This window comes from Erinaceus europaeus, unplaced genomic scaffold (assembly GCF_950295315.1).
Source record: "Erinaceus europaeus unplaced genomic scaffold, mEriEur2.1 scaffold_1154, whole genome shotgun sequence".
NCBI classification, from domain to species: domain Eukaryota; kingdom Metazoa; phylum Chordata; class Mammalia; order Eulipotyphla; family Erinaceidae; genus Erinaceus; species Erinaceus europaeus.
The window spans coordinates 1-25806 of NW_026647829.1; the positions used below are offsets into that span (position 1 = coordinate 1).

Consider the following 25806-nt stretch of genomic DNA (forward strand, 5'->3'; position numbering starts at 1 on the left):
GGAGGGGAGAGGGAGAGGGAGAGGGAGAGGGAGAAGGAGGGGGAGAGGGAGAAGGAGGGGGAGAGGGAGAAGGAGGGGGAGAGGGTGAAGGAGGGGGAGAGGGAGAAGGAGGGGGAGAGGGAGAGGGAGAGGGAGAGGGAGAGGGAGAGGAGAGGAGAGGGAGAGGAGAGGGAGAGGGAGAGGAGAGGAGAGGGAGAGGAGAGGAGAGGAGAGAGAGAGGGAGAGGGAGAGGGAGAGGGAGAGGAGAGGGAGAGGCAGGCATGTATGGCCAGGTCAATCTGGCTGTTTTATTTGCAGCCGTAACGCAGCTTATCCCGATGTGGTTCAATGCTAAATAAAGCTGCCACACAGGCTGTGCTTCTCCTAGAATGCCAGAGTGGGTTTCCATCTGTGGAGACCTGTAGAGAGGCGTGGGGAGAGGAGAGCAAGGGAGGGGTGTGTGGAGGCGCTCACCTCTTTCCCTCGGAGCCCAGTTCCCAACAAGTACACTTGGCTGTCCTCCTGGTAGCGGATCTGGATGTTGTAAACTTTGTCTTTGTACAACACCATGAGCACATACGGGTTGCTGATTGTTTTCTTCGAGCTGTCTCTGACCAGAAAAGTGCCGTCCTGCGAGGATATATTCTCGTTATTCCAGGAGCCAGCCGTGACTGGCAGCACTTGGGTTCCTCTGCCAGCTGCAGGCCTGCCTCCCGGGACCCTGAGCTCATCAGCAACAAGCCGGTGAACAGGCTGTTCCCACAGGGCTCCAGGCCCCTGTGCTCGGGGCTTCGAGTCAGGAGAGAGGCAGCAGTGCCAGAGACATGGCCCAGAAGCCTCTGGTCTCCATGAAAACAGAAACCCTTGTTTCAAGGCTAAAAAAAATAAAAGGCCGCTGATGGGTCAGAGAAAATGAGGGCTTTTTTTTTGTTGTTGTTGTTAACTAAACCAAAGGTCTTTCTACTCTTGGGAGCTAATTCCCTAACTTTTTTTTTTCCCCACATCTCAAAAAACAACCAAATGGTAAAAAAAAAAAAAAAAAAAGTCAACTATTGGGAGCCAGGCAGTGGCACAGCGGGTTAAGCGCACATGGCACAAAGCACAAGGACCGGCATAAGGATCTGGGTTCGAGCCCCCCGCTCCCCACCTGCAAGGGAGTCGCTTCACAGGCAGCGAAGCAGGTCTGCAGGTGTCTGTCTTTCTCTCCCCTTCTCTGTCTTCCCCTCCTCTCTCCATTTCTCTCTGCCCTATCCAACAATAACGACAGCAACAACAACAGTAATAACTACAACAATAAAAAGACAAGGGTAACAAAAGGAAAAATAAATAAATATTCAAAAGTCACCTAGTTTCAGACTTCATGATTTCCAGGTGTTAGTTTTATGTGGGGGGGGGGGGGGTCCGAGCAGTGGCACACCTGGGTAATCACATCGGTTACCTACTAGGACCCAGGCTCAAGCCCCCGATATACACTTGCAGGGGGAAGCTTCCTGAGCAATGACGCAAATACTGCAGGTGTCTCTCTGTCTCTCTCCTCTGTCTCTCCATCTCCTCTCCATTTCTCTCGGTCCTATCTAATAAGAAAAGAGAGAGAGAGAGAGAGAACATAGCTTCTGGGACTGGTAGATTTGCAGTACAGGTGCCGAGCCCCAGCAATAAACCTGGTGACAATTAAAAAAAATTAAATAGCAGATACACCAGTTTCTGTGAGAGAGAGCTTATGTTCACACGTATCCGTAAACTACTGCAAAATATATACCTGAAAGCAGAAGTACACTAGAGTTTGCAGTGAGTATCCCCCGTAACACTTCCTCTCCACTGTTCCAAGCTTTGGGTCCATGATTGCTCAACAATTTGTTTGGCTTCGTATGTTAACTCTCTCTTTCAGCCACCAGGTTCCAGATGCCAGCATGATGCCAACCAGACTTCCTTGGACACATGACCCCACCAGTGTGTCCTGGAGCTCCGCTTCCCCAGAGCCCCACCCTACTAGGGAAAGAGAGAGGCAGGCTGGGAGTATGGATCGACCAGTCAATGCCCATGTTCAGCAGGGAAACAATTACAGAAACCAGACCTTCTACCTTCTGCAACCCACAATGACCCTGGGTCCATGCTCCCAGAGGGATAGAGAATGGGAAAGCTATCAGGGGAGGGGGTGGGATATGGAGATTGGGCGGTGGGAAGTGTGTGGAGTTGTACCCCTCCTACCCTATGGTTTTGTTAATTAATCCTTTCTTAAATAATAAAAAAAATTTAAATAGCAGGTTAAGTGCACGTGGTGCGAAGCACAAGGACCGGTGTAAGGATCCTGGTTCGAGCCCCCGGCTCCCCACCTGCAGGGGAGTCACTTCACAGGCCAGGCAGTGAAGCAGGTCTGCAGGTGTCTGTCTTTCTCTCCCCCTCTCTGTCTTCCCCTCCTCTCTCCATTTCTCTCTGTCCTATCCAACAACAATGACATCAATAACAACAACCATAATAACTACAACAACCATAAAAAAATACAACAAGGGCAACAAAAAGGAAAATAAATAAATAGAAAAAAATTTTAAAAGTAAAAAAAAAAAAAAAGATTTGAGTGTCAATGGTCCAGTTTATCTGGAATTTACAAAATTAATAAAAATAATATGGAGCTCTGACCTGGGTTTTACATTTTCACCCCAAGTATGGTTGCTATATAGTACTAACACTGCAAAGCTTCAATAGTAAAAGAAAACTAATAAATGAGGGTGCCGTGAGGTCCCCCCACCTCATGGCACTGGTCCAGGGTGGTTTCAAATAGCCACCAGATGGCGCTGGCTTCCCTTTGCTCTTTTTATTCCAAGCTGTGTAAACTCGGTCAATGTCTCCACTAAGTAAGCACATCTGTGCACAGGTGTTTCCTAGCTTGGACTCACTGTGGGATGACCTGGGGAGATGTGAGACCCCTAGAAGCCCATACAATACCCCTAACTAAACACACCTCTCTCCAGGAAAGACCCCTTCCTGCATCTTTCCAGGTGGGACTCAGGAACCAGTATTTCCCCCCCCCTTTTTTTTTAAGTATCCAGGGAGTGAAATGGGCCATAAAAGTGGAGAGCCGAGGCACACGTGGTGCAAAGCACAAGGACGGGCGAAAGGATCCCAGTTCGAGCACCCAGCTCTCCACCTGCAGGGGAGTCGCTTCACAAACGGTGAAGCAGGTCTGCAGGTGTCTGTCTTTCCTTTCTCTCTCCATTTCTCTCTGTCCTATCCAACAACAACAGTAATAACTAAAACAACAATGAAAAACAACAAGGGCAACAAAAGGGAAAAATAAATTTTTTTAAAAAGTGGAGAGCCCCGGAGCAGATGAGAAAGAGGGTGAAACTGGACTGTCTCCTCTGCTGTGGAGACCGTGGGTCACCTGCCAGTACAGGGGCAAGGGGCTCTCACTGAAATTCCGAGTTCAAAGGCTGCCAGAAATACGCAGGGGAACATGCAGAAAGTCACCGCCATCACTCTGGATGTGGGGTCCCCTCATCACCACAGAAGTCCCCATGAGGCTGAGGAAGATGGACCCAGCTGCACGTTGGGAATTTGGGGCCAGGCCTGCTTCAGGGCCTGTGTGATTCCTATGATTCCAATTCCTTTGTATGGAAAGCAAGCACCCCAGATCCTGCCAGCCACACCAGCTGCCTTAATTTGAACCTTCCTGTGTTTTAGGAATCACAGTGGCAGTTGCTGGCTGAGAAGTGGCGGCACTGATGGGTCTCTCGGGCCTGACAGAGTGAGCAGCACTGAGCCTCATTCCGCCAGATATTCGTCGGGATGCGGCATCATCTAAGTTCATTTCCCACGTCTACGCTCGACCGGACCTGCCAATATACGCGGATATCTTCGCCCACCCTCCTGTCCAACGCTTGACGTCTCATCACCCAATCTGGTCCCCTACGCCTACACTGAACTTCTCTGTTCCAGACTCTTGGAAACAGAGTTGGCAGTCAGCTGAGGTCAAGAACAAACACCTCATCACAGACCCCTGCGAGCGTCAACCCGGCTTTGACCTAGCATGTTATGATCGGGCCCTCCTCAATCGCTATCGAACAGGCCATGGCCGGTGCGCCGCTATGTTCCATCGCTGGGGAGCCAGAGACGACCCGAACTGCCCCTGCGGCTCCAGACAGACTATGACCCACATAGTCAACGACTGCCACCTCTCCAGATTCAAAGGAGGTCTCGAAACTTGACATCAGGCTCAACCTGACGCTGTTGACTGGCTACGGAAGAAGGGCAAACGCTAGAAGAAGAAGAAGCCTCATTCCCAGCCCCCTTGGGTGGAGTGCTCAGTCAAGATGGTTCCCTGCCCTCCATAACTAACTACGTCCGCGCTAGCACAGTACCTGGTTGATCTTTCTCAGAGCCGCTTCTGCCTCTGGTCGAGTAATATAGGAGACGTACCACTCTTCACTGAGCGAATTCTGAAAGCATAAAGGTTCTTTTACAAAACTGAGTGCACTCTGCGGTTTACAGCTCGAAGTGAAAAAAGCAAACAAAGGCCTCCTCCCAAGTGATCGGTCAACCACCCAACGCCATGAAGTTAGAACCATCTGCTCTATTAAATGGGATACAGAGCCGCTGCGGGGCGGGCTGTGAGAGGGGGATTGCTTGGTGCAAATCGCTTCCTTATGAAATGCTGGTTACACGGAGAGCCGTGAATAAGCACTCCTGGTCTGGGGGGAGTTCGGCAGGGAAGAGATAGACTGTGTCTGCTAGGCCATCATTCAGGCATAGAGCATGTCTGGTGACTAGACAGCTAAATGACTTATTCCAAGTCGGAAGACAGGAAGCAGATGGTAAACAGGGTTATTTCTCTTCCAGCTTAATGGACAAACTGTGAAAGAACATCGAGGGAAAAGATTCTTATATATTTTTTCCTTTTTAATCTAGATTCTTCCCTTCCTTGTTTTTTGTTTTATTTTCACTCAAAAGGGTGAAAGTCAGTTGAAGATCAGAGTGTGAAGGAGTGTTCAGTGGAATTTCTGAGGCTCCACCGGCCAGGAAAGAACACAGTGCAAACACAGGTGTCACTGTCAGCACCTCTCTTTCCCCCGGCGATGGCGGTCTGGGCTTGCTGGGCACAGGCAGGGAGAAGTTTCTACCCTCGCCTCTGGAGGGTGGTCGGCTGCCGGAACCTTGAAGACCAGAGCATTTGCAAAGTTAATCTCCTGCCCGGAGCCACTCTGCGCTCCTATCCAAACCTCCCCCTCTACCCCCAACGCCTTTGCAATTGTTCCAGCAATTAATTTCAGGAAGCCGGAGAGCTTCCAGTGTGAGGGATTTCCCCAATAACGCATGTCATATGCCACTGGCTGACTGGGGGCCCTGGAGGGAAGATCTTTGTGACATGGTCATCACAAGGAACACCTAGGAGGCAGGGCTCTTGGGTTTCCAAGGTCCACAGAGTGGACACAGCGCATGGTGCAGTGCTACAAACACCACCGCCTACTCCTGCAAGGACACCGGTGTGAATTCAGCCAGCACAGCCAGCTGCAGGCAGAGGGGGCTGGAGGACTCCCCAAGGTGGGAGGGACACCCTGCCCTGCAGTGCTCAGAGACAGAGGCGACAGGTGGATTCAGCAGACATCGGCAGCAGGATGACACAGAGGGACAGAGGGACAGGGGCCGGGACTCGAGCATATTCCACAGGGTGACATGAGCCACAGCCACGCCCACACATGCCGGGACCCAGATGTCCCCTGTGGCACCTTTTTTTTTTTTAGCTAGAGCACTGCTCAGCTCTGGCTTATGGAGGTATGGGGGGTTGAACCTTTGAAGCTGGGACTTGACAGCCTCAGGCATGAAAGTCTCTTTGCATAACCATTATGCTATACCCCCACCCTGTGGCAACTTTCTGTTTCCCACCCACCCTGGTCTTACTGCACGTGTCCCACAAGGGCACGGCAAGAAGTGAGTGTTTCACTGGGCAATACATTTCAGCCTCTTACAAACCAGGCGACTGGACAGGGGAGCACAGGACTGACATTCCAGAGGCTGCGAGTTTAATCCCGGGCACCATAAATGCCAGGGCTAAACGGTGTTCTCTCTCTCTCTTTTTCTCTCATTAAATATATGAATGCACCATTTAAGAGACCCATTGGCTTAAACTTGACTGATGTCATATCACAAGCTGGGTGCTGCTGGCATATCCCACTTCGACAGTGCCGCTTGGCCCTGTGTGGCCCCCATCTCAGCCCAGCCCGCATAGCAGTAAGGAAGCTGGGGCAGGAGGAGCCCACCGTGATGCCCCTTCGCCGAGACCCAGGCCCCAGGGTACACACCTTGGGAGAAGTAGGGTGGCAGGGAGGCGCTCTGTTGGAAGTTGCTGTTACTGTAGAGACAGAAAAGGGGGTTCAGTGGGGCTTGGGCTGAAGGCACCAGGCAGAGACAGCACTGCTTCCTTTGCTCGTGAAACAGCTCCCTGATCCCATCCTGCTACCTACATGCTCAGGGGAGATGTCCTAGGACCCCCCAGTGGATTCCTGTAACTGGGTAGCACCAAACCCCATCTATACTGTGATACTGTGGCTCCCTCTGTGCACTGTGATGACAGAGTGTGACTGGTAAAAACAGGCACAGGGACAGACAAAAAAAAGAAAAAAACAGCAACATGATCTCACAGCCCTGGGGCTGGGCTGTGGTGCAGCCGGTTAAGTGTACACATCACCATGTGCAAGGACCTGGGTTCGAACTCCCTACTCCCCACCTGCGGGTGGGGGGGGAGGATTCATAAGCAGTGAAGCAGGTCTATAGGTGTCTCTCTTTTTCTCCTTCTCTCTAGTCCCCTTCCCCTCTCAATTGCTCTCTGTCCTGTCAAATTCAAAAAGGGGGAAGGAACGGGAGCTGGGAGTGGTAGATTTGTAGTGCTGGCACAGAGCCCCAGCGATAGCCCTGGTGGCAAAAAGGAAAAAAATAATAAGGAAAAGGGAAGATCTCACAGCTCCACTGCACCTGGCCCCAGTGCCTTGCTGCGTGTTCTTTCAGATCATCTGAGTGCGGCTAGCATTCCTGAACCTCAGCTGACCATGGCTGACAAACTACAGAAACAGAAGCCACGGCCACCTCACCGCAGCCTAGCCCATCCGGACTGCACAGCGCAGGAACTGATAGGGTATATGTCACTGCTGTCCCCAGCAGACTGTCCCTGAATCTCATGAGTGAGGGCATTCAAAAGACACTGTCAGGGGCCAGGCAGTGGCACACCAGGTTAGACACCCATAGTACTCAGTGCAAAGATCTGGGTTTGAGTCCTTGGTTCCCCACCTGCTGGGGGGCGGGGGAGATGCTTCACAAGCAGTGAAGAAGGTCTGCAGGTATCTCTGTCTTTTTCCCTCTCTATCTCCCCCTCCTCTCTCAATTTCTTTCTGTCATGTCCAATAAAATGGCAAAAATGGCCACCAGGAGCAGTGGGTTCATAATGCTAGCACAGGGCCCCAGCAATAACTCTGGAGGCCAAAAAAAAAAAAAAGGACATTGTTAAAAGGCAGACACAGTGCTCAGCCTGGGGTTGGCAAAGGAAAATTGACTAATGGCTATGTCTTTGCTAGGGTTCAGGGTCCAGCTGGGATGAACACTTGGCCTTCACTTGAGCTCAGGTGTTTTGGTTTAAGACCCGCCACATTATGGCCCTCCTACCACAGGACTCACTTCTTCCTCCCTCTACCCAGCTGACATGGAACCGATGAACCCAGCTGACATGGTACCAATGAACCCAGCTGACATGGTACCAATAATAAACCCAGACGACACATGAAGCTAGAATGTGAGGGCGTTGTCACAGACCTTTCCAGGAACGCTCCAGGCATGTGAGCGGCAGGGAGTGGGTACTTGGAGGCTGGCTTGGTGGATCTTGACGGGAATGTACTGGAGCTCGTGGAAGGCAGGGCTGGCTGGGGCAAAGGTCTTTGATGCACTGCGTGGGGTGGCGGGGATAAAGGGGGTTGTCAAGAGGCAGGTGTCACAAGGGACATTCCAGAACAGCTCCCCAGTTAGAAACAGCCTAGAGGGAGATCTTAAACCCAAGGGAACTAGGTAACGACTAAGATGTCATGGCCTGGAGTGCCCCCTCCTGCCCCGATGATTCACGAGCAGAGAATTCATCACAAAAGCCACTCGCACCATTTTATCCACTACGGTGCACGTTGCTTCTGAATTTTTGAAATGCTGGCTTGGCTGAAAATTGCCCATTGGAAACCATATGGTCTCAGCAATGACTTCAGGAAGCTTTGCTTTGTGACAGTCCAGTGTTATAGAAACTAGACACAGCACCAGGGGCAGAGAAACCTGCCCCCCCCCCCACACACACATACACACACACACACACACATACACACATCTTCCTTTGCCCACACGCTAGAGAGCAAGACACAAGACTTCCGTCAGGCTGAAACTTGGTCTCTGCTGCTCTGTCCTTGGCACTGTGACAAGTGCATCTAACAGCTCTCGCCAGCAACCCGGCCAGGCAATTCCAGCTTACTATAGCTCTGCAGTCTACCGACCAATGTCCACCCGCTTCGGAGTCCTGGAACAGGAGGACTAGGGCCGTGGGGTTCCTTGACTAATGAGTGCACTGGGGTGTCAGAGCAGAAAAAAGGGAGGGGGAAGAGTTGCTGGAGAAAACGTGACTGAGCATACCATCGCCTTCATCCTGCAAAGGGAAAGAGAAGCAGAGATATTAGCCTTGTCAGAACCCCGTTCTCTGGAGAAGAACAGTGTTTCATAATCACACAAGCCTCCCCCCCCCCTTCAGCAGCTCAGCACCCCCACCACAGAGCTACTGTAGAGAAGACTGAGGATGGTTATTGTGCCATGATCTAGTTGTCTTTTAGACAACTTTAGAGTTGAGGGGCCAGGCAGTGGCACATCTGGTTAAGCACATGATTGCCATGCACAAGGACCCAGGTTGGAGTCTCCATTCTTCGCCTGCAGAGGGCATGCCTCACAAGCAGTGAGACAGCTCTACAGGTGTCTTTCTGTCTGTCTGTCTGTCTCTCCCTCCTCCCTCTTTATCTCCTCCTTCTAGCTAATACACGTAGAAAGAAAGAAATTTCTATGTATGTCCTAGCTAATACACAATTTCTGTCTGTCCTAGCTAATACACATAGAAAGAAAGAAAGAGAGAGAGAGAGAGAGAGAGAGAAAGAAAGAAAGAAAGAAAGCAAGCAAGAAAGAAAGAAAATAGGAAAAATTGGCCACCAGGAGCAGTGGATTCGTAGTGCTGGCACCGAGTCCCGGCAGGCACCCTCCTGGAGGCAGTTGATATGAGAGTGAGCACACAGCACTCCAGCACTCGGGCAGCCCTCTCACTGCTTGGCTCTGGTGCTGGGGGTGGTAGCCAGAGTCCAGCCCAGGCAGATGGACAGGTGCTAGAGCCAATGAAATCCCCTGCTTTCAGAGACACCCAGGATCTCTGAGATTTGCCTCATGACAGAACATGGGAGAGAGAGAGAGAAAGAGACAGAGACAGAGAGAGAGAGAGAGAGAGAGAGAGAGAGACCTAACAGGGCCCAGAGACACGACAGACAGTAAAGACAGTATCCTGGCTACGGCCCTAAGCCTTTTCCACAACCAGTCCCGTTCTCTAGCCCCTGGGCCCTCCCAGCACTGAACCTGTCAGTAGGGGCTCTCGGCTCCCCCTCACTGCCCAGTGACAGCTCGGCCTTCTTTGGGGCCTGGCTTTGCAGTGCTCTGCCTCGTGCAAACAGTCCTCCATAAGGGCTCTTCCTGTGCACATCGCTGTGCAGGTGAGTTTGGGAAGCAGGTGGGGAGCTGGGCCCTTCTCCTCATGAGGTGGGGAAGGAGACAGAGAGGCCGACGTGGACTAGTGGGTTGAATGCTGCCAGCGTGGATATGATTTGTAGGACTTAAGCTTTGGTGCACCTGGTGGAGAGTTACACTGCAGAAGGACCTGGGTTTGAGACCCGGTCCCATCTGCAGGGGGAAAGCTTGCAAGCAGTGAAGCAGGGCTACAGGTGTCTCTTCCTCTCTGTCTCCCCTTTCCCTCTTGATTTCTGGTTGTCTCTATTCAATAAATAAAGATTAAAAAATAGGGAGTCGGGCTGTAGCGCAGCGGGTTAAGCGCAGGTGGCGCAAAGCACAAGGACCGGCATAAGGATCCCGGTTCGAACCCCGGCTCCCCACCTGCAGGGGAGTCGCTTCACAGGTGGTGAAGCAGGTCTGCAGATGTCTATCTTTCTCTCCTCCTCTCTGTCTTCCCCTCCTCTCTCCGTTTCTCTCTGTCCTATCCAACAACGACGACAACAACAATAATAACTACAACAATAAAACAACAAGGGCAACAAAAGGGAATAAATAAATAAAATAAATAATAAAATAAATAATGAATTTTAAAAAACAGTTGGATACGTTTTGCCAAGACAGCACCCTAGGTGTTAAAACAGCAGAAGGGCTAAATTAACCACACACGGGGCCGGGCAGCGGCACACCTGGTTAAGCACACGTCTTACCAAGCTGCAGGGGTGCTTCTTTGTACAGAGGGGCCTGAGCTTGGGGTCTGGTTGCCTGGGGGCCTGGGCTGGGCTACTTCCTAGCTGCCTGGCTTGCAGCAAGTTTCAGTTTCCTCTTTGCAAAAACAGAAGCTGAGATTCCTCAGAAGGCCATTAAATGCAAAGCATGTGACAGCCAGGGCCCCCACAGCCTGTTCCTGGTTTGCCCGAAACTGAAAAGCTGCTGAGTTGTCGGTTCCGAAACTGGGGCTGTCTCGGGCAAACAGCTGGTCGGCCCAGGAGAGCAAGCTGGGCAGTGTCCACACAGCAGGTGCTCAGTTAAAGCTGGTTCCTCCAGCTGAAGGAGGCCCAGAAAGAAAGGGAGGGAGGGAGGGAGGGGGGGAGGAGGCTGTGGAGGAGGGGCTGTGCTGGGGCCTCACAGGCTCATGCTCCTCTGGCCTTGTGCCTTGCTGATTCCCACCTGGTGATGAGGCTGAGATGACCCTTGCCCTCCCCCGCCCCCAGAGCTCTCAAGGGCCAGCAGGAAGGCCTTCGAGTGAAGTGAGCAGGGGTAGTGATGGAGCCTCCAGCAACCTGGGCTGGACTGCAGGGTGCCCAGGCATCAGCCCTGTACCCAGGCTAAGCATTCACTGAGCGGATTTCTGTACTTACATTGCCTCTTCTGTCTCCACCCCATCCGGGCCTGTAGGCAACCAGAGCAGAGAGCTGAGTGAGAGGGGCTGCAGAGGGCCAGTCTCAGAGCAGAGAGCAGCTCACTCTGATCTAACGGTGAGAAACCAAGTTCTCAGAGCTGCAGAGAGCTAGAGGGGGCGGGGAGGCCTCTGCGCCCCAGCTTTGAGCTGAGCTAGGTAAACCCCACTCCTCTCAGCCACTGCAGTGGTTCACACCCTGCATTCAGACGCAGAGGCTTCAGTTGGCAAGTCCACTCTCTGCAGCTACCAAATCGCACTGAGGGGACGTCTGTCTGGGAAAATGGAAACATCCTGGGTGTTTCTTTCAGGGTGACCGTGTCTGCGTTCATTCTGGGCTTTTACAGCATCCTGCTCAGGGCACAGCTCAGAGGGCAGTGCAAAGGCCTGGCACCGCATGGAGCACCTGGACAGCTGACATGGGGCTCCACGGATGATGGGACAGTGCTGTGGGCTCTCTCTGTCTCTCTCCCCCTCTCTGTCTCTGTCTCTCTCTTTGTCTCTCTCCCCCCTCTATCTCCCCTCTTTGTCTCTCTCTCCCCCTCTCTGTCTCTCTTTGTCTCTCTCCTCCTCTCTCTCTCTGTGTCTCTCTCCTCTCTCTATGTCTCTCTCTCTCCCCCTCTTTCTTTGTCTCTCTCCCCCTCTCTGTGTCTCTCTCCTCTCTCTATGTCTCTCTCTCCCCTCTCTCTCTGTCTCTCTCCCCTCTCTCTTTGTCTCTCTCTCCCCCTCACTGTCTCTGTCTCTCTCTCCCCCTCTCTGTCTGTCTCTACTTCACTATCTCTCTATGCATAGAATAAAAATATGGACTAGGCCAATTTGGGAGTTGGCTCAATGGCTCCAGTGCTCAACTTGGAATCCTGGGTGTTTGTGCTTCATGTGCTAGAGGGGCAGTCTGTTACTCTCCCTTACTTTATTTTTTCAAGTTTTTTTTTTTTTAGATTTTAATTATTACTGGATAGAGACAGAGATGAATTGAGAGGAGGGTGGGAAATAGAGAGGGAGACAGAGAGATGGATGGAGCCCTGCTTCACCACTCCTGAAGCTTTCCCCCTGCAGGTGGGGACCATGGGCTTGAACCTGGGTCCTTGTACACTATAAAGCGTGCGCTTAACCAGGCCTGACCCTAGTCTGTTTCTCTCTCTCTCTTTCTCTCTCTCTTTCCTCTTTCTCAATCATAAGTACATCTTTATTTATGGCATTTATTTATTGTCTTATTTTAATGAAAGACAGAAGGACACAGAGAGAGACCAGAGTCCTGCTCAGCTTTGGCTGATGGTGGTGCTGGGGATTGAACCTAGGACCTCAGAGCCTCAGGCATGAGAGTCTTTTTGCCAACCATGATGCTGTCTCCCCAGCCCCATCAATAGGTCTTTAAACAAATAGTCTGGACAAGCTACTCAACAGACAGTGCATATGTGAGACCCTTATCCATTCCCCAGAGCCACATGAAGGGTAAAGAAATATAACACCCCATTAATACACCACCCTGGTCACTGCCTTCTCAGGCCCGGCTCTGACTCAGTCCTGACACTAGCCAAGTCAGGTCCACAAGCAGAGGTGAGCTACTGCAAGTCTGTAGGGCTGTGACCTCGGCAAGGCGCAGCCCCTGCTCCCCGGTGTCCGCTCACCCCCATTTTAAGGCCCCACGGGATTTCGAAGTGAAGCTAGGAGGATGAGGGCAGACCTCAGGCCTCTGCTGCTACAAGTTGCTCATTTCTTTGCCAGATAGCCATTTCCTCAAGGGGACCCGGGGACGGTACATCCCACCCCAGGCCTGAGCAGTCCTGGGGGCCCTGAGAACCCACCCACCCCAAAGCGCCTGGGTTTCAGTCCCCGTACGGAGCTGACATCAGCAGACATCACTGACAGAAGGCTACCTGGACACAGGGGGCTTCTTTCCTGCCAGAGGGCTGCTTCTCTCGTGTCTCTCCGAGGTTGGTGGCAAAGGCGGCTTGGGGATCTTGGGTAAGAGGTCCCCAAAGGGCCTGCAGGTATACAAGCAGATGCGTGAGGAGCCAAGGTCAAGTCCAAGGCAGAGTTCCACAGCAGACAAGCATCCCGGGGCTCCCGGCGACCAGACAGCACTCTTACCTGCCTGCCGGGGCCAGGGGCTGCAAGACAGGGGGAGAGATGTGAGATCCCCAGTGGCCCACCTTCCAGAGAACAAAGACGGGACAGGAGACAAGCAGACCCCCACTCACCTTGTCAGAATGTGGTGGCTTCTTCCCTGTAAAGGACAACAGTGGAGGGGCTTGAGTTCATGGGAGACTGCGAGCCTGCTCCCACAGGGGCCAGGCATGAGGTGCTCAGCCTGTGAGCCTCTCCCACCAGGTCCCTGCAGGCTCAGAGGACCCTAGGGAACCAAGCCATGGGCCACACAGCACTTCCTGCTTCTCTCCAAGACCTGAGCTTGTGTAACTGACATAAAAAGCATTCATGGGGGCTAGACAGTGGCACACCTGGTTAAGCGCACATAGTACAAAGTGCAAGGGCCGTACAAGGATCTGGGTTTGAGCCCCCGCCCCCCACCTGTGGCTGGACACACTTCACAAGTGGTGAAGAGGTCTATGTGAGTCTTTCTTTCTTTCTCCTTGTCTATCTTTCCCTCCTCTCTCAATTTCTCTCTGTCTTGTCAAATAAAATGGAAAAAATAGCCACCAGGAGCCGTGGATTCATAGTGCCAGCATGGGGCCCCAGCGATAACCCTGGAGGCAAAAAAAGAAAAAAAAAAGAGGGGGTCGGGCGGTAGCGCAGTGGGTTAAGCACAGGTGGCGCAAAGCACAAGGACCAGAGTAAGGATCCGGGTTCAAGCCCCCAGCTCCCCACCTGCAGGGGAGTCGCTTCACAGGCGGTGAAGCAGGTCTGCAGGTGTCTGTCTTTCACTCCCTCTCTCTGTCTTCCCCTCCTCTCTCCATGTCTCTCTGTCCTATCCAACAACAATGACATCAATAACAACAACAATAATAACTACAACAATAAAACAACAAGGGCAACAAAAGGGAATAAATAAATAAATAAATAAATATTTTAAAAGAAAAGAATTAATGTTTTCTTGGGACGTTTGGGCCCCTGTGGCTGGCCCAGCTGTTCATCTCCTACCTGAAATAAAGGCTTCTGGCACGGGTGTGACATTCCCGCCAGCCTTGTGACGTCAGCTCAAGTCTTAGGCTGGGTTTCTGGAATAGTGACTCCTCTGGGGACCCTCTGCCTGTGAGCTGCACACATTCTTATCCCTGCAGAGCTCAGGCTCCCCGAGGAGTCTCCCTCAGGACAATTACTTCTCTTTTTACTTTATTTTATTTGTTGAATAGAGACAGAGAGAAATCAAGAAGGGAGAAAGAACAAGGAGGGAGAAATAAACAGAGACACCTGCATCCCCGCCTTAGCTCTTGTGAAGCTTTCCCCCACCCTTCCAGATGAGGACTGGGGGCTTGGGTCCTTGTGCACGGTAACATGTGTTCTCAGTTGAGTGTGCCACCGCCTGGTCCCCTCAACAATACCTTCTTTTCTCCCCCAGGCGGCAGAAGAGATAGATGTATGCCCCCGCCTGTTCCCCACAAGGCAGTGAAACACTTGCTAACTGAATTTCCAGACTTGGAAGTGAATCTTTCATCACCTGGAGCAAGTTATGTGGGATCTGTGGGTCCCCATCCCCCAACTGTGAGAGGAGGGGCCCTATAGCTTAAAGCTACCTGAATTTGCAGGACAGATCAGGGGACCTTTCGGGCCAGGTGGTAGCACCTGGTTAAATGCTCACATCACAGTGCACAAGGACCCAGGTTCAAGCCCCTGGTCCCCACCTGCAGGGGGAAAGCTTCACGAGTGGTGAAGCAGGTCTGCAGGTGTCTGTCTCTTTCTCTCTATCTTCTGCTCGCCTCTCAATTTCTCTCTGTCTCTATCCAATAATAAATATAGTCATTAAAAAAAAAAAGATCAGGTGACCTTCCTAGGTTGGGACAGACAGGCACAGCCGTGGATGTGACCACAGGCAGAGTCCTCTTCCACCCCTGGGCATGCACACACACACACACACATACACACACAAACACAGACACACAAACACATACACACAGATATACACATAAACTGTCACACACACATACATACAAATACACACACACACAAACTCTCACACACAAACACACACAAACTCTCTCTCTCTCTCACACACACATACAAACTCTCTCTCTCACACACACACACACACACAAACTCTCTCTCTCACACACACACACAAACTCTCTCTCACACACACACATACACACAAATACACACACACAAATACACACAAACACACATACACACAAACTCTCTCTCTCACACACACACAAACTCTCTCTCACACACACACACACACAAACTCTCTCTCTCTCTCTCACACACACACACACACACACACACACACACACACACACACACACACACACACACACGCTGAGACAGACAGTGGTTCCATCTGGCTGAAGTTACAGTCTCTCAGTGTGATTCTGCTTCCAGAACTGACTTCTCACCTGAGAGCCCCTCTCACTCCCTGCTCTGGCCTGGAGCTCCCCTCCCGGCAGCCCCTGCTACAGAAGCCATTTTCAGTTCAGATTCGTTGTATTTATTTTTTATTTATTTATTTTATTTCTGGGTCTCAGTGCCAGCACTATGAATCCACCTCTCCTGGTGGCTATGTTTTTCCCTTCTATTTTTAAATATTTATTTATTCCCTTTTGTTGTCCTTGTTTTATTGTTGTTAATGATGTAGTCGATGTTGGATAGAAAGAGAGAAATGGAGAGAGAAGGAGAAGACAGAGAGGGGGAGAGAAAGACAGACACCTGCAGACCTGCTTCACCACCTGTGAAGCGACTCCCCTGCAGGTGGGGAGCCGGGGACTCGAACCGGGATCCTTCTGCTGGTCCTTGTGCTTTGTGCCACCTGCGCTTAACTCTCTGCACTACTGCCCGACTCCCCTTTCTATTTTTTATTGGACTGGACAGAGAGAAATCAAGAGGGGGAGAGGAGATAGAGAGGGAGAGAGACAGAGAGTCACCTGCAGACCTGATTTACCACTAGTGAAGCTTTCCCTCTGCAGGTGGAAACGGGGTTTGAACCCGGGTCTTTGAATTTGGTAATACACGCTTTAAGGCCCTTCAGTTTAGATTCTAAAGGGCGGCCACCCTTCGCTGAGAGACCAGTGGGGGCCTTGCTTCACCTGCCACTTACAGCCCAGCTCTGTGCCGAGGGCAGGCCTCACAGCACACCTCCACTTTGCAGATGAGTTGACGGAGGCTTAGGGGGCTCAAGACAGCTCCCCCAATGCATGGAGCCAGGCTCAGGGTTCGAGGGCAGCTGGCCTTTATGTGACTTCAGAGCGCTGCAATGTTGGGCTCTCCTGGTGGGGCCCAGGGGGGCTGTGGGGACTGCGATGGCCCTCTACCCTGTCTCTCCCAGGGCCCTGCCTGGCCTACTGTCTGAGCCCGGCTTTTATCTGGCCCTCTGTGACTTCCGGGTCCCTTCTGCTGGCAGAGTGGCTTTCAGTTCTTGGAGCTGAGGCTTCTGCTTCCCAGAATGGCTGCTGAGTGCTACTGACTCAGGCGGCCCTGCTCCAGCCCCGGGCAGGGGAGACGCCGCAGAGTGTGTGGGCTGCCGCCCTGCCCACCACAGCCAGACCCCAGGCCTCCCCTGCCTCCTCAACAAACCTGTGTTAAAGATTCCTTTTTTTTTTTTTTAGGGGCCAGATGATAGCGCATCTGGTTGAGCGCACATGCTACAACGTGCAAGGACCCAGGTTCAAGCCCCTAGTCCCCACCTGCAGGGGGAAGCTTTGTGAGTGGTAAAGCAGGGCTGCAGGGGTCTCTCTCCCTCTCTATCACCCCCTTCCCTCTCAATTTCTGGTTGTCTCCAATACATACATTAATAAATAAATATCATACAAATTTCTTAAAAATATTTATTTTTAAAATATTTATTTATTTATTCCCTTTTGTTGCCCTTGCTGTTTTATTGTTGTAGTTATTATTGTCACTGTTGGATAGGACAGATAAATGGAGAGAGGAGGGGGAGACAGAGAGAAAGACAGACACCTGCAGACCTGCTTCACCGCCTGTGAAGCGACTCCCCTGCAGGTGGGGACCTGGGGGCTCAAACCAGAATCCTTACACTGGTTCTTGTGCTTTGCACCACGTGTGCTTAACCCGCTGCGCTACCACCTGACTCCCAAAGACTGATGTTCTAAAGACGCCTTGTGGGGGCTGGGCAGTGGTGAACCTGGCTGAGCCCTCATGTTACCTGCACAAGGACCCAGGTTCGAGCTCCCACTCCTCATCTGCAGAGGGAAAACTTCAAGAGGGGTGGGGGCAGGGCTGTGGGTGTCTCTCTGTCCCTCTCTGTTGCCCCCTTCCTTCTAGATTTCTCTCTGTCTCTATCCAACAAATAAATATATTTTTTAAGCCAGCTGATTGGTAAGGATGTGGGTCACTGCTCCCTGCCATCATCCTGACCAGGCTTTGAGTCTCTGCCACCATCATGTGGTAGCTGAACCCCCCACTCCCTGCCCTCGGCTGTCTGGGCCTCAGTTTCCTCTCTGGAGCAGGAGGATGGTCTAGCATCCCCTCCAAGCAGCTGGCCCTCTATGACACCCCCCCTACACACACACACAGACACACAAACACAGCACTAACCCAGTATAAAGGGCTCCCTGTCCAGGGGTGCCAGGGAGCGGTCCAGGGGCGGCTTGGTGCTCCTGTCGATGGACGGGGCGGGCACTGGAAGGGAAGAGCTGTGCTCAGAGGAAGGAGGCCAGAGCTGGCTGGGCTGGGCTGCAGGCCAGACACCCTGGTAGGAAACTCACGCTTGGCCGGTTTGGGGGTTCTGCTTCTGCTGGGCTCTTCGTGGTTGGGCTGGGCTGGGGGCGGGGGCTGCTCAGAATAAAGGGGGGTGGGTGTCAGGGAGTCTTTCTCTCCCCAGGTTCATCTCCAGCCCCTCCCTAAAGCCATGCATCCATTTGCCTTACCTGAAAGTCCTTGCACCCTGAGCAACCTGTCCTTGCAACCCACCCTACACTCCCCTCCCAGGGATTTTCTGCTCAGAAGTAGAGAAGCCGCCTCTGTTCAGCCGGCAGAGGTCCAGCTTTGAGTGACACCAGAAAATGTCACCAGAAAGACCTGTGTGGGCTGGCCTCCAACACCCTTCCAAGCCTTCCCACCCACCTCTCTAGAGACTGCCCACTGCCCTGCTCCCCACCGCCCGAACTGCCTTCTCCCGGGTTCAGCAAGGCCTCAAGTTCACACCCTCTTTGGCATCTCTGCACTTGGATATTCTCCTCCCAGCCCTGGCCACGACTAGCTCACCCCGTCCAGCTCAGAGTCCCTCTGTCTCCCACAAATGGAGCTCCAGGCTTTAGGAAGCAGGGACCTGATCTGTCCTGTTTGCACGCCGGCCCCCAGTGCACAGAGCAGCGGCTCAGTGAAATGTCTGCTGACTCAGTAAATGTCTGTTGATCTGTGCCTCTCTGGCAGCCAAGATGGAAGAGAAAGCCTTGAGATGCCCAAATCTCACACCAGGGCCCTTTGTCCCTGGAATTTCAGACCTTGGCCAGCAGGTGGCGCCCCTCTTTTTGCAGATGAGGGAGAAGGATGGAGGCTCTTGCATTCACCAAGGTGAGAACCACATAGCTGCGTCTAGTCAGCACTTTTTGATGTTTGTCTGTTGGTTTGTTTAGCAGAGCCCTGCCTAGCTAACCAGGGAACTCAGAGCCTCAGGCAGAAAAGTCTTTGGCACAATCATTATGCTGTGTTCCCAGCCCTCTTTCTTTTTGTTAATTATTATTTTATTATTTTATTTTTATTTTTACACCAAAGCACTGCTCAGCTCTGGTTTATGGTGGTGTGAGGGATTGAACCTGGGACTTTGGAGCCTCAGGCATGAGAGTCTCTCTGCATAACCATTACAGTATCTACCCCCGCCCTTTTTGTTAATTTTTTAAATAATTTTTTTTTACCTATTTACTATTTTTTTAATATTTTAATTTATCATTGGATAGAGGCAGAGAAATTGAGAAGAAGGAGATAGAGAGATAGAGATATATATGTATATATATATAGAGAGAAACCTGCAGCCCTGCTTCACCACTTGCTAAGCTTTCCCCGGGGGCTTGAACCCAGGTCCTTGTGCACTGTAGTGTGTGCGCTTAACCAGGTGCTTAACCAGAGACCTGTTCAGCTCTGGCTGATGGTGGTGCAGGGGGTTGAACCTGGGACTTCGGAGCCTCAGGCATGAGAGTTTCTTTGTATAACCATTACAGTATCTACCCCCGCCCTTTCTGTTAATCTTTAAAGAAATTTTTTATCTATTTGCTTTTTTAAAAAAATATTTATTTATTCTCTTTTGTTGCCCTTGTTGTTTTATTGTTGTAGTTATTGATGTCGTTGTTGGATAGGACAGAGAGAAATGGAGAGAGGAGGGGAAGACAGAGAGGGGGAGAGAATGACAGACACCTGCAGACCTGCTTCACTGCTTGTGAAGCGACTACCTTGCAGGTGGGGAGCCAGGGTTTCAAACCAGGATCCTTCCGTTGGTCCTTGCTTTGTGTCACGTGCTCTTAACCCACGGCGCCACTGCCCGACTCCCATCTATTTACTTTTTAATAAGAGAGACACAGAGAGAAAGATGCAGAAAGATCAGAGCCCTGTTCAGCTCTGGCTGATGGTGGTGCTGAAGATTGAACCTGGGACCTCAGAGCCTCAGGCAGGAGACTTTTTGCAGAAGCATGATGCTGTCTCCCCGGCCCGGCCCAGAGCTTCCTTATTCTACACATCTTTTATATTGCCTGAGCCTAAAAAGCAACACAGGTCACCATGACGTGAACATAAGCCCCTAGCATCCCACTCCGAAGCCCCCGTGTGAGAACTTGGCTGTGTCTCCCCAGCCTGGTGTCTCTCCCTCTCTCTGTCTCACGAGTCAGAACTAGCTTAAGCTGTGATGGACTTCTTTTCTCTCTGGCAGAGGGAATGACTGCAGAGGACCTAGGGCAGCGCAGCAGACAGAGGGGAGGCTTACCAGATGGCTGCGGACAGCAGGCGGTGGGGGTGCCCCTACCATGGGCCTCTGCGGGGGCACAGGTGGCTGCTGTGGGCCTTTCCCTGAGGGAGGGCGGTCTGCGGAGACACAAGGGAGTAGCAGTGATGGCGGGAATTCTGGGCCCCTGCTGGAGAGGGAATGCTCAGGGACCTGCAGCCCACCACCCCAAGCCAGCCTGGTGCCCCGAGTCCCTCCCTGTCCTGAGAATTAGAGTGGCGCCTTGGTATCTTCAGAACAGGCAAAAGTCTCCTTTCCTTTCCTTTCCTTTCCTTTCCTTTCCTTTCCTTTCCTTTCCTTTCCTTTCCTTTCCTTTCCTTTCCTTTCCTTTCCTTTCCTTTCCTTTTCCCCCCAACATTTTACTTATTATTTACTGGATAGAGACAAAGAGAAATCAAGAGGGAATGGGGGAGAAAGAGAGGGAGGGTGGAAGAGAGAGAGAGAAAGAGAGAGACCTACAGCCCTGCCTCACCACTTGTGAAGCTTTCCCCCTGCAGGTGGGGACCAGGGGCTTGAACCTGGGTCCTCCTGCACGGTAATGTGTGCACGCAACCAGATGCACCACCGCCACCTGGCCCCATGGTTTGCTTTCTTTCTTTCTTTCTTCTTTCCAAATAAGTATTTCTTTTTAAATTTTATTTATTTATTTTGCAGAGACAGAGAGAAACTGAGAGGTGAGAGGGAGAGAGGCAGCGAGACGCCTGCAGCCCTGCTTCACCACTTGAGAAGCTCCCCCCTGCAGGTGGGGAGCAGGGGTTTTGAATGAAAGGTCGGTGCTCTGTGAGCAGGCAGGTGTCGAGTGCTCCCCAGCTCACCCCTCACTGACATGTCACACTGCACCTGTGTTCACCTGTCTTCTGTGCCTGTCCTTACTGGGACACAAGTAAGTCCCGGGCTACGACCTCTTTCCTGAAGATTGCCCCCGCGCTCAGGTGGCGGGCGCCTGGCTCTTTGTAGATAATCTGAGCTTTTTCTTGTATGAATGAATGAGAAGGAAATGGGTTGACAGAAGCGGCTATGGGGAATCTTAGACACCCTTCATGATTTAAAAAAAGCTTCTGACCCCTCCCCTCCCACTTTCCTACGCTTCTGTCTCTTGGGCTGTCTGGGGAGGTGGTGGAGAGAGGGGACAGAGTGGGGACACACTCTGAGGACCCAGGTCGGGTGCCAGATCCTCAAGCATCAGGGAGAGGGGGAGTGATGGCGGTAGGATCAACCCCCACCGGGACGCCCACCCAGCCCCAGAGAGGTCTCCTCTGCCGGAGCACTGGGCCCACCAAGGGCTGTGTCTGCTCGTCTGCTCTCCCCAGAGGAGAGATGAGGCCTCCTTGCCCGACGCTGCAGGGCAGGAAGATGCCCTGCTGGCCCTGCCTCACCCCCACCCACACCCCGGAGCGTCAGGGCCCTTACCTATGTACATGGCGTTGGAGGAGGACTTAGCGGGCAGGATGGACCCCTGCATGGCCTCCTCGTCGTTGGACGGGGGCGGCTCGTAGTCTGCGTCCTCCTCCAGGAAGGGCACCTCCTCCTCCTCGTCTGGGGACTCGTAGTCGCCCCCATCCTCGACGTCCTGGTCCTCGTTGGGGGACTCGTAGTCGTCTTCCTCCTGAGAGGCAGGCAGGGGCTCAGGGGCAGCCCTTGGGTGTGGTGGGGTGGGCAGCTCGGGGTGGTCCTTCCTTTGGCTTCTTCCCCGAGGCAGAGCCAGGGAGGGAGCCCGGGGCCTCGTGCAGGTGGCAGGAGGGCTGCTGAGGGGCCTCCTGGTCAACTCCAGTCGCTATGGGGCCTCCGTGTGGGCAGCCATTCCGGCCTCTGTAGCATCCTACTAAGCGCTCTGTGAGCCATTCCTACTAAGCATCCTACTAAGTGCTCTGTGAGCCATTCCGGCCTCTCTAGCATCCTACTAAGCGCTCTGTGAGCCATTCCTACTAAGCATCCTACTAAGTGCTCTGTGAGCCATTCCGGCCTCTGTAGCATCCTACTAAGCGCTCTGTGAGCCATTCCGGCCTCTCTAGCATCCTACTAAGCGCTCATCTACCCCCACCCATCATGCTGCCACCATTGTAGCATCTATCTTCCTCTCTACCTATCTATAGATCCTTTCAGTCACTCACTCTATCAGTCACTTATGCTATCAACCATTGATCACCTATCTATCATCTATCTATCTGTCTATCTATCATCTATCATCCATCTATCATCTATCTATCTATCTATCTATCATCTACCTATCATTCTACTCACTGTTAGAGCAGGTAGAATGGGCACTTTGCCACACACAGGGACCTGGGTTCAAGCCCCCGAGAGCATTCTCAGCGGGGCACAGCAGGAGCGGAGCAGCAGTGCCAGGCATGATGCACCAGGACCCGCGCAGCCTGGCCTGCTGTGCAGTTGAGTGGACACGCTCCTTCTGTTAACTTTCTGGGATTCACTTTTTTCCCCCAGAGCACTGCCGCAGCTCTGCCTATAAGGCGGTGCCTGGGACTGAACCTGGGACTTCTCCGATGCCAGTCCTGTGCTCTGCCCCTGAGCTATCTCCCTGCCCCACCTCTCTGTGTCTCTCCTTGTACACAGCACTTTGGACCGAGGCTGACCCGTGACCGTGGGAAGCCAAGTCAGCTACAAGAGGGACCACCAGACTGTTCAGTCCACTGAATGTGACAGTCCAGGGAAGGGGTGGGGTGGCAGTGGTGGTCAGTGGTCATCCCCAGCAGCCACAGGCCAGGCCCACCCACAGTTGTGTCTCTCGGAGACGTGTGGCCACAGTCACAGCCAAGGATCAAGACCCGTCTCCACCACCTGCCTCCCACACGCATGAGTCCAGCACTGATCCCGACTGGGGGACCCCAGTCTGGAGGACTTGCCCCCTGGGACACTGGACATAGGCTGTTGCTTCTTCCAGAGCCTCCCGGACCCAGGCCCCCGCACCCCCCATACTCACAAAAGACGACCAGCCCCCGTTGTCCTCTGCATGGGGTTCTGCGGGAGAAGTCACACCATGTCAGGGGGGTCACGGTGCCCCCAGCTGCCTCCCACACCACTGCCTGTGCCAGGCCACACCCTACATCCACAGCCCTGGGGCTAAGGCCCAGAGTCAGCTCTAGAATGTGGGTGGGCAGGGGGTCCTCAGCCCAACACATGGGAGGGCTCTGAGAGAATCAGGTGGGGGTGGGGGAGACAGCTCAGTGGTTCTGCAAAGAGACTCTCCTGCCTGAGGCTCTGAGGTGCCAAGTTCAATTCCCCCCAAACTACCATTTACCAGAGCTGAGCAGAGCTCTGGTTAAAAAAAAAAGAAAGAAATTATAACGGGAGTCGGGCGGTAGCACAGCGGGTTAAGTACACATGGTGCAAAGCACAAGGAATAGTGTAAGGATCCTGGTTCGAGCCCCCAGCTCCCCACCTGCAGGGGAGTCACTTCACAGGAGGTGAAGCAGGTCTGCAGGTGTCTGTCTTTCTCTCCCCCTCTCTGTCTTCCCCTCCTCTCTCCATTTCTCTCTGTCCTATCCAACAATGATGACATCAATAATAACTACAACAATAAAACAACAAAGGCAACAAAAGGAAATAAATAAATATATATATATATATTTTTAAAATTATATATATATGATAAAGAATACAGGTGGCTAGGGCCCTGAGCCTGAACCTCTGGGTCAATAGCCTCAAGCAGGATCCAGGAATCTGCATTCTAGTGCTGCAAGTCCCCTGCCCTCACAGGGGAGCTGGAAGAGAGAGAGAGAGAGAGACAGAGACACAGAGAGAGAGAGAGAGAGAGAGAGAGAAGATCCTCACTCCACCCCTGCAAGGGTTGTGACTGAGCATGGTGCCTTCTCTCCACCTTCAGCAGGACCTAAACTCTTTTTTTAAATTTTTTTTTTACATTTATTTATTTTCCCTGTTGTTGCCCTTTTTTTATTGTTGTTGTTATTGATGTCGTTGTTGTTGGATAGGACAGAGAGAAATGGAGAGAGGAGGGGAAGACAGAGAGGGGGAGAGAAAGACAGACACCTGCAGGCCTGCTTCACCGCCTGTGAAGTGACTTCCCTGCAGGTGGGGAGCCAGGGGCTTGAACCGGGATCCTTCCATCTGTCCTTGTGCTTTGTGCCACATGCGCTTAACCTGCTGCGCTACCGCCCGACTCCCTCTCTCTCTTTTTTTTTTTTTTTTCCCTCCAGGGTTATTGCTGGAGCTCAGTGCTGCACCATGAATCCACTGCTCCTGGAGGCCATATTTTCCCCCTTTTGTTGCCCTTGTTGTTGTAGACTTCTTATGGTTGTTGCTGTTGATGTCGTTCGTTGTTGGATAGGACAGAGAGAAATGGAGAGAAGGAGGGGAAGACAGAGAGGGGAGAGAAAGATAAACATCTGCAGACCTGCTTCACCGCCTGTGAAGCGACTCCCCTGCAGGTGGGGAGCCGGGGGCTCGAACCGGGATCCTTACACCGGTCCTTGCACTTTGTACCACATGCACTTAACCCGCTGTGCTACCACCCAGCTCCCAGGATCTAAACTGTTTCCTGAGTGAGGGCTGGCCACCAGTGAACAGAGTCAGTCGTTCCCACCGTGTCGTTTCCCCACGCAGCCTGGGCCCCTCACCTGTGTCTTCCAGAAACCGGTGCACCTGAGGCCTGCAGAGACAAAAAGCACTGTTTGCAGCTCTGCGGGTGTCAAGGAGTACCCTCTTCCATCCTTGCAGCCCCGGGGTGAGATGCTCAGCACCAGGACTGCTGGCCCCATTCCTCAGCAACCAGAGGAAGGTTCTGGAACCCACTTAAGCCACACTGGCACCAGGCAGGGAGCTTGTGAGCATCTGAGTCTCTCTGGGAAGTTCTGCTGACACTCCAGCCCTGGAGTCAGGGTCCAGGCGCCAGCAGGGGAAGGCTCCCCACCCCACCCCACCCCCAGGAAGCCCACCACCATGTGGGGAAAGCAGCTCCCGCCTGCCCTGGAAGGTTCCACCTGGTGCAGAATATTCTCTGTACCTCTGAGGCCCCACTCACTTTCGAGTGAAGATGCTTCTCCTCTCGTCATTCTTGTTGATCTCTTGACTCAGCTTGCTGAGAATCCTGCAGCCAGGGAGACTCGTGAACTCTGGAGTTCTGCAGGCCCAACCCTGCACCAGGCAGCCCCCTTGTCTGTCTCTCCACTGGAGGTGAGGGAGTCTGCTCCTGGGTCCCCACTTCTCACCTCTAGAACTCATCATCCTCCTGTCTAGGAAACCCTGCCTCTCTAGCTCAGCCTTGAAGATCAGAGAGAAAACCAGAGCATCACTATGGCATCTGTGGTGCTAGGGATTGGACTCAGGACCTCACCCATGCAAGGCCTGTGCTCCACCTGCTGTGCCGCTTTCCCAGTCACCAGCTGCAGGCTCACCCCTCCCGAGGTCAGCTCTGGCCCCCTCCTCAGTGACCCCTGGCTGTTCAGCCAGCCCAGCCCTGCAGTCTCATGACTGCAAACACTGTGTTTAAGGAGGTGAGCAGTCCTGGGGCAGAGGTCTGGGTTCTAGGTTAGTGTGGGGGTGGGGGTGGGGTGGGGAGAGCATTCTGGAACCTTCCAGAGACCTGCAGCAATCTGCTTCTCTGTGTATGCCCCTAACAGAA

At 52.6% G+C, this 25806-nt stretch overlaps 1 protein-coding gene across 1 annotated transcript; it reads right to left on the minus strand.

Annotated features, from left to right (window-relative positions):
• Positions 1 to 348: 348 nt before the first annotated feature.
• On the minus strand, positions 349 to 25521 carry LCP2 (lymphocyte cytosolic protein 2). Its single transcript, XM_060184425.1, has 17 exons — positions 25207 to 25521; positions 24803 to 24834; positions 23149 to 23186; positions 21621 to 21816; positions 20193 to 20290; positions 17986 to 18052; positions 17816 to 17899; positions 13351 to 13376; positions 13241 to 13260; positions 13027 to 13134; positions 11112 to 11142; positions 8629 to 8641; positions 7777 to 7906; positions 6276 to 6325; positions 5035 to 5129; positions 4338 to 4415; positions 349 to 609 (listed from the first exon to the last, which is right to left on the minus strand). Exons 1-17 carry the CDS (start codon positions 25407 to 25409, stop codon positions 364 to 366), a joined length of 1515 nt encoding a protein of 504 aa, XP_060040408.1. The 5' UTR covers positions 25410 to 25521; the 3' UTR covers positions 349 to 363.
• Between the last annotated feature and the right edge of the window lie 285 nt (positions 25522 to 25806).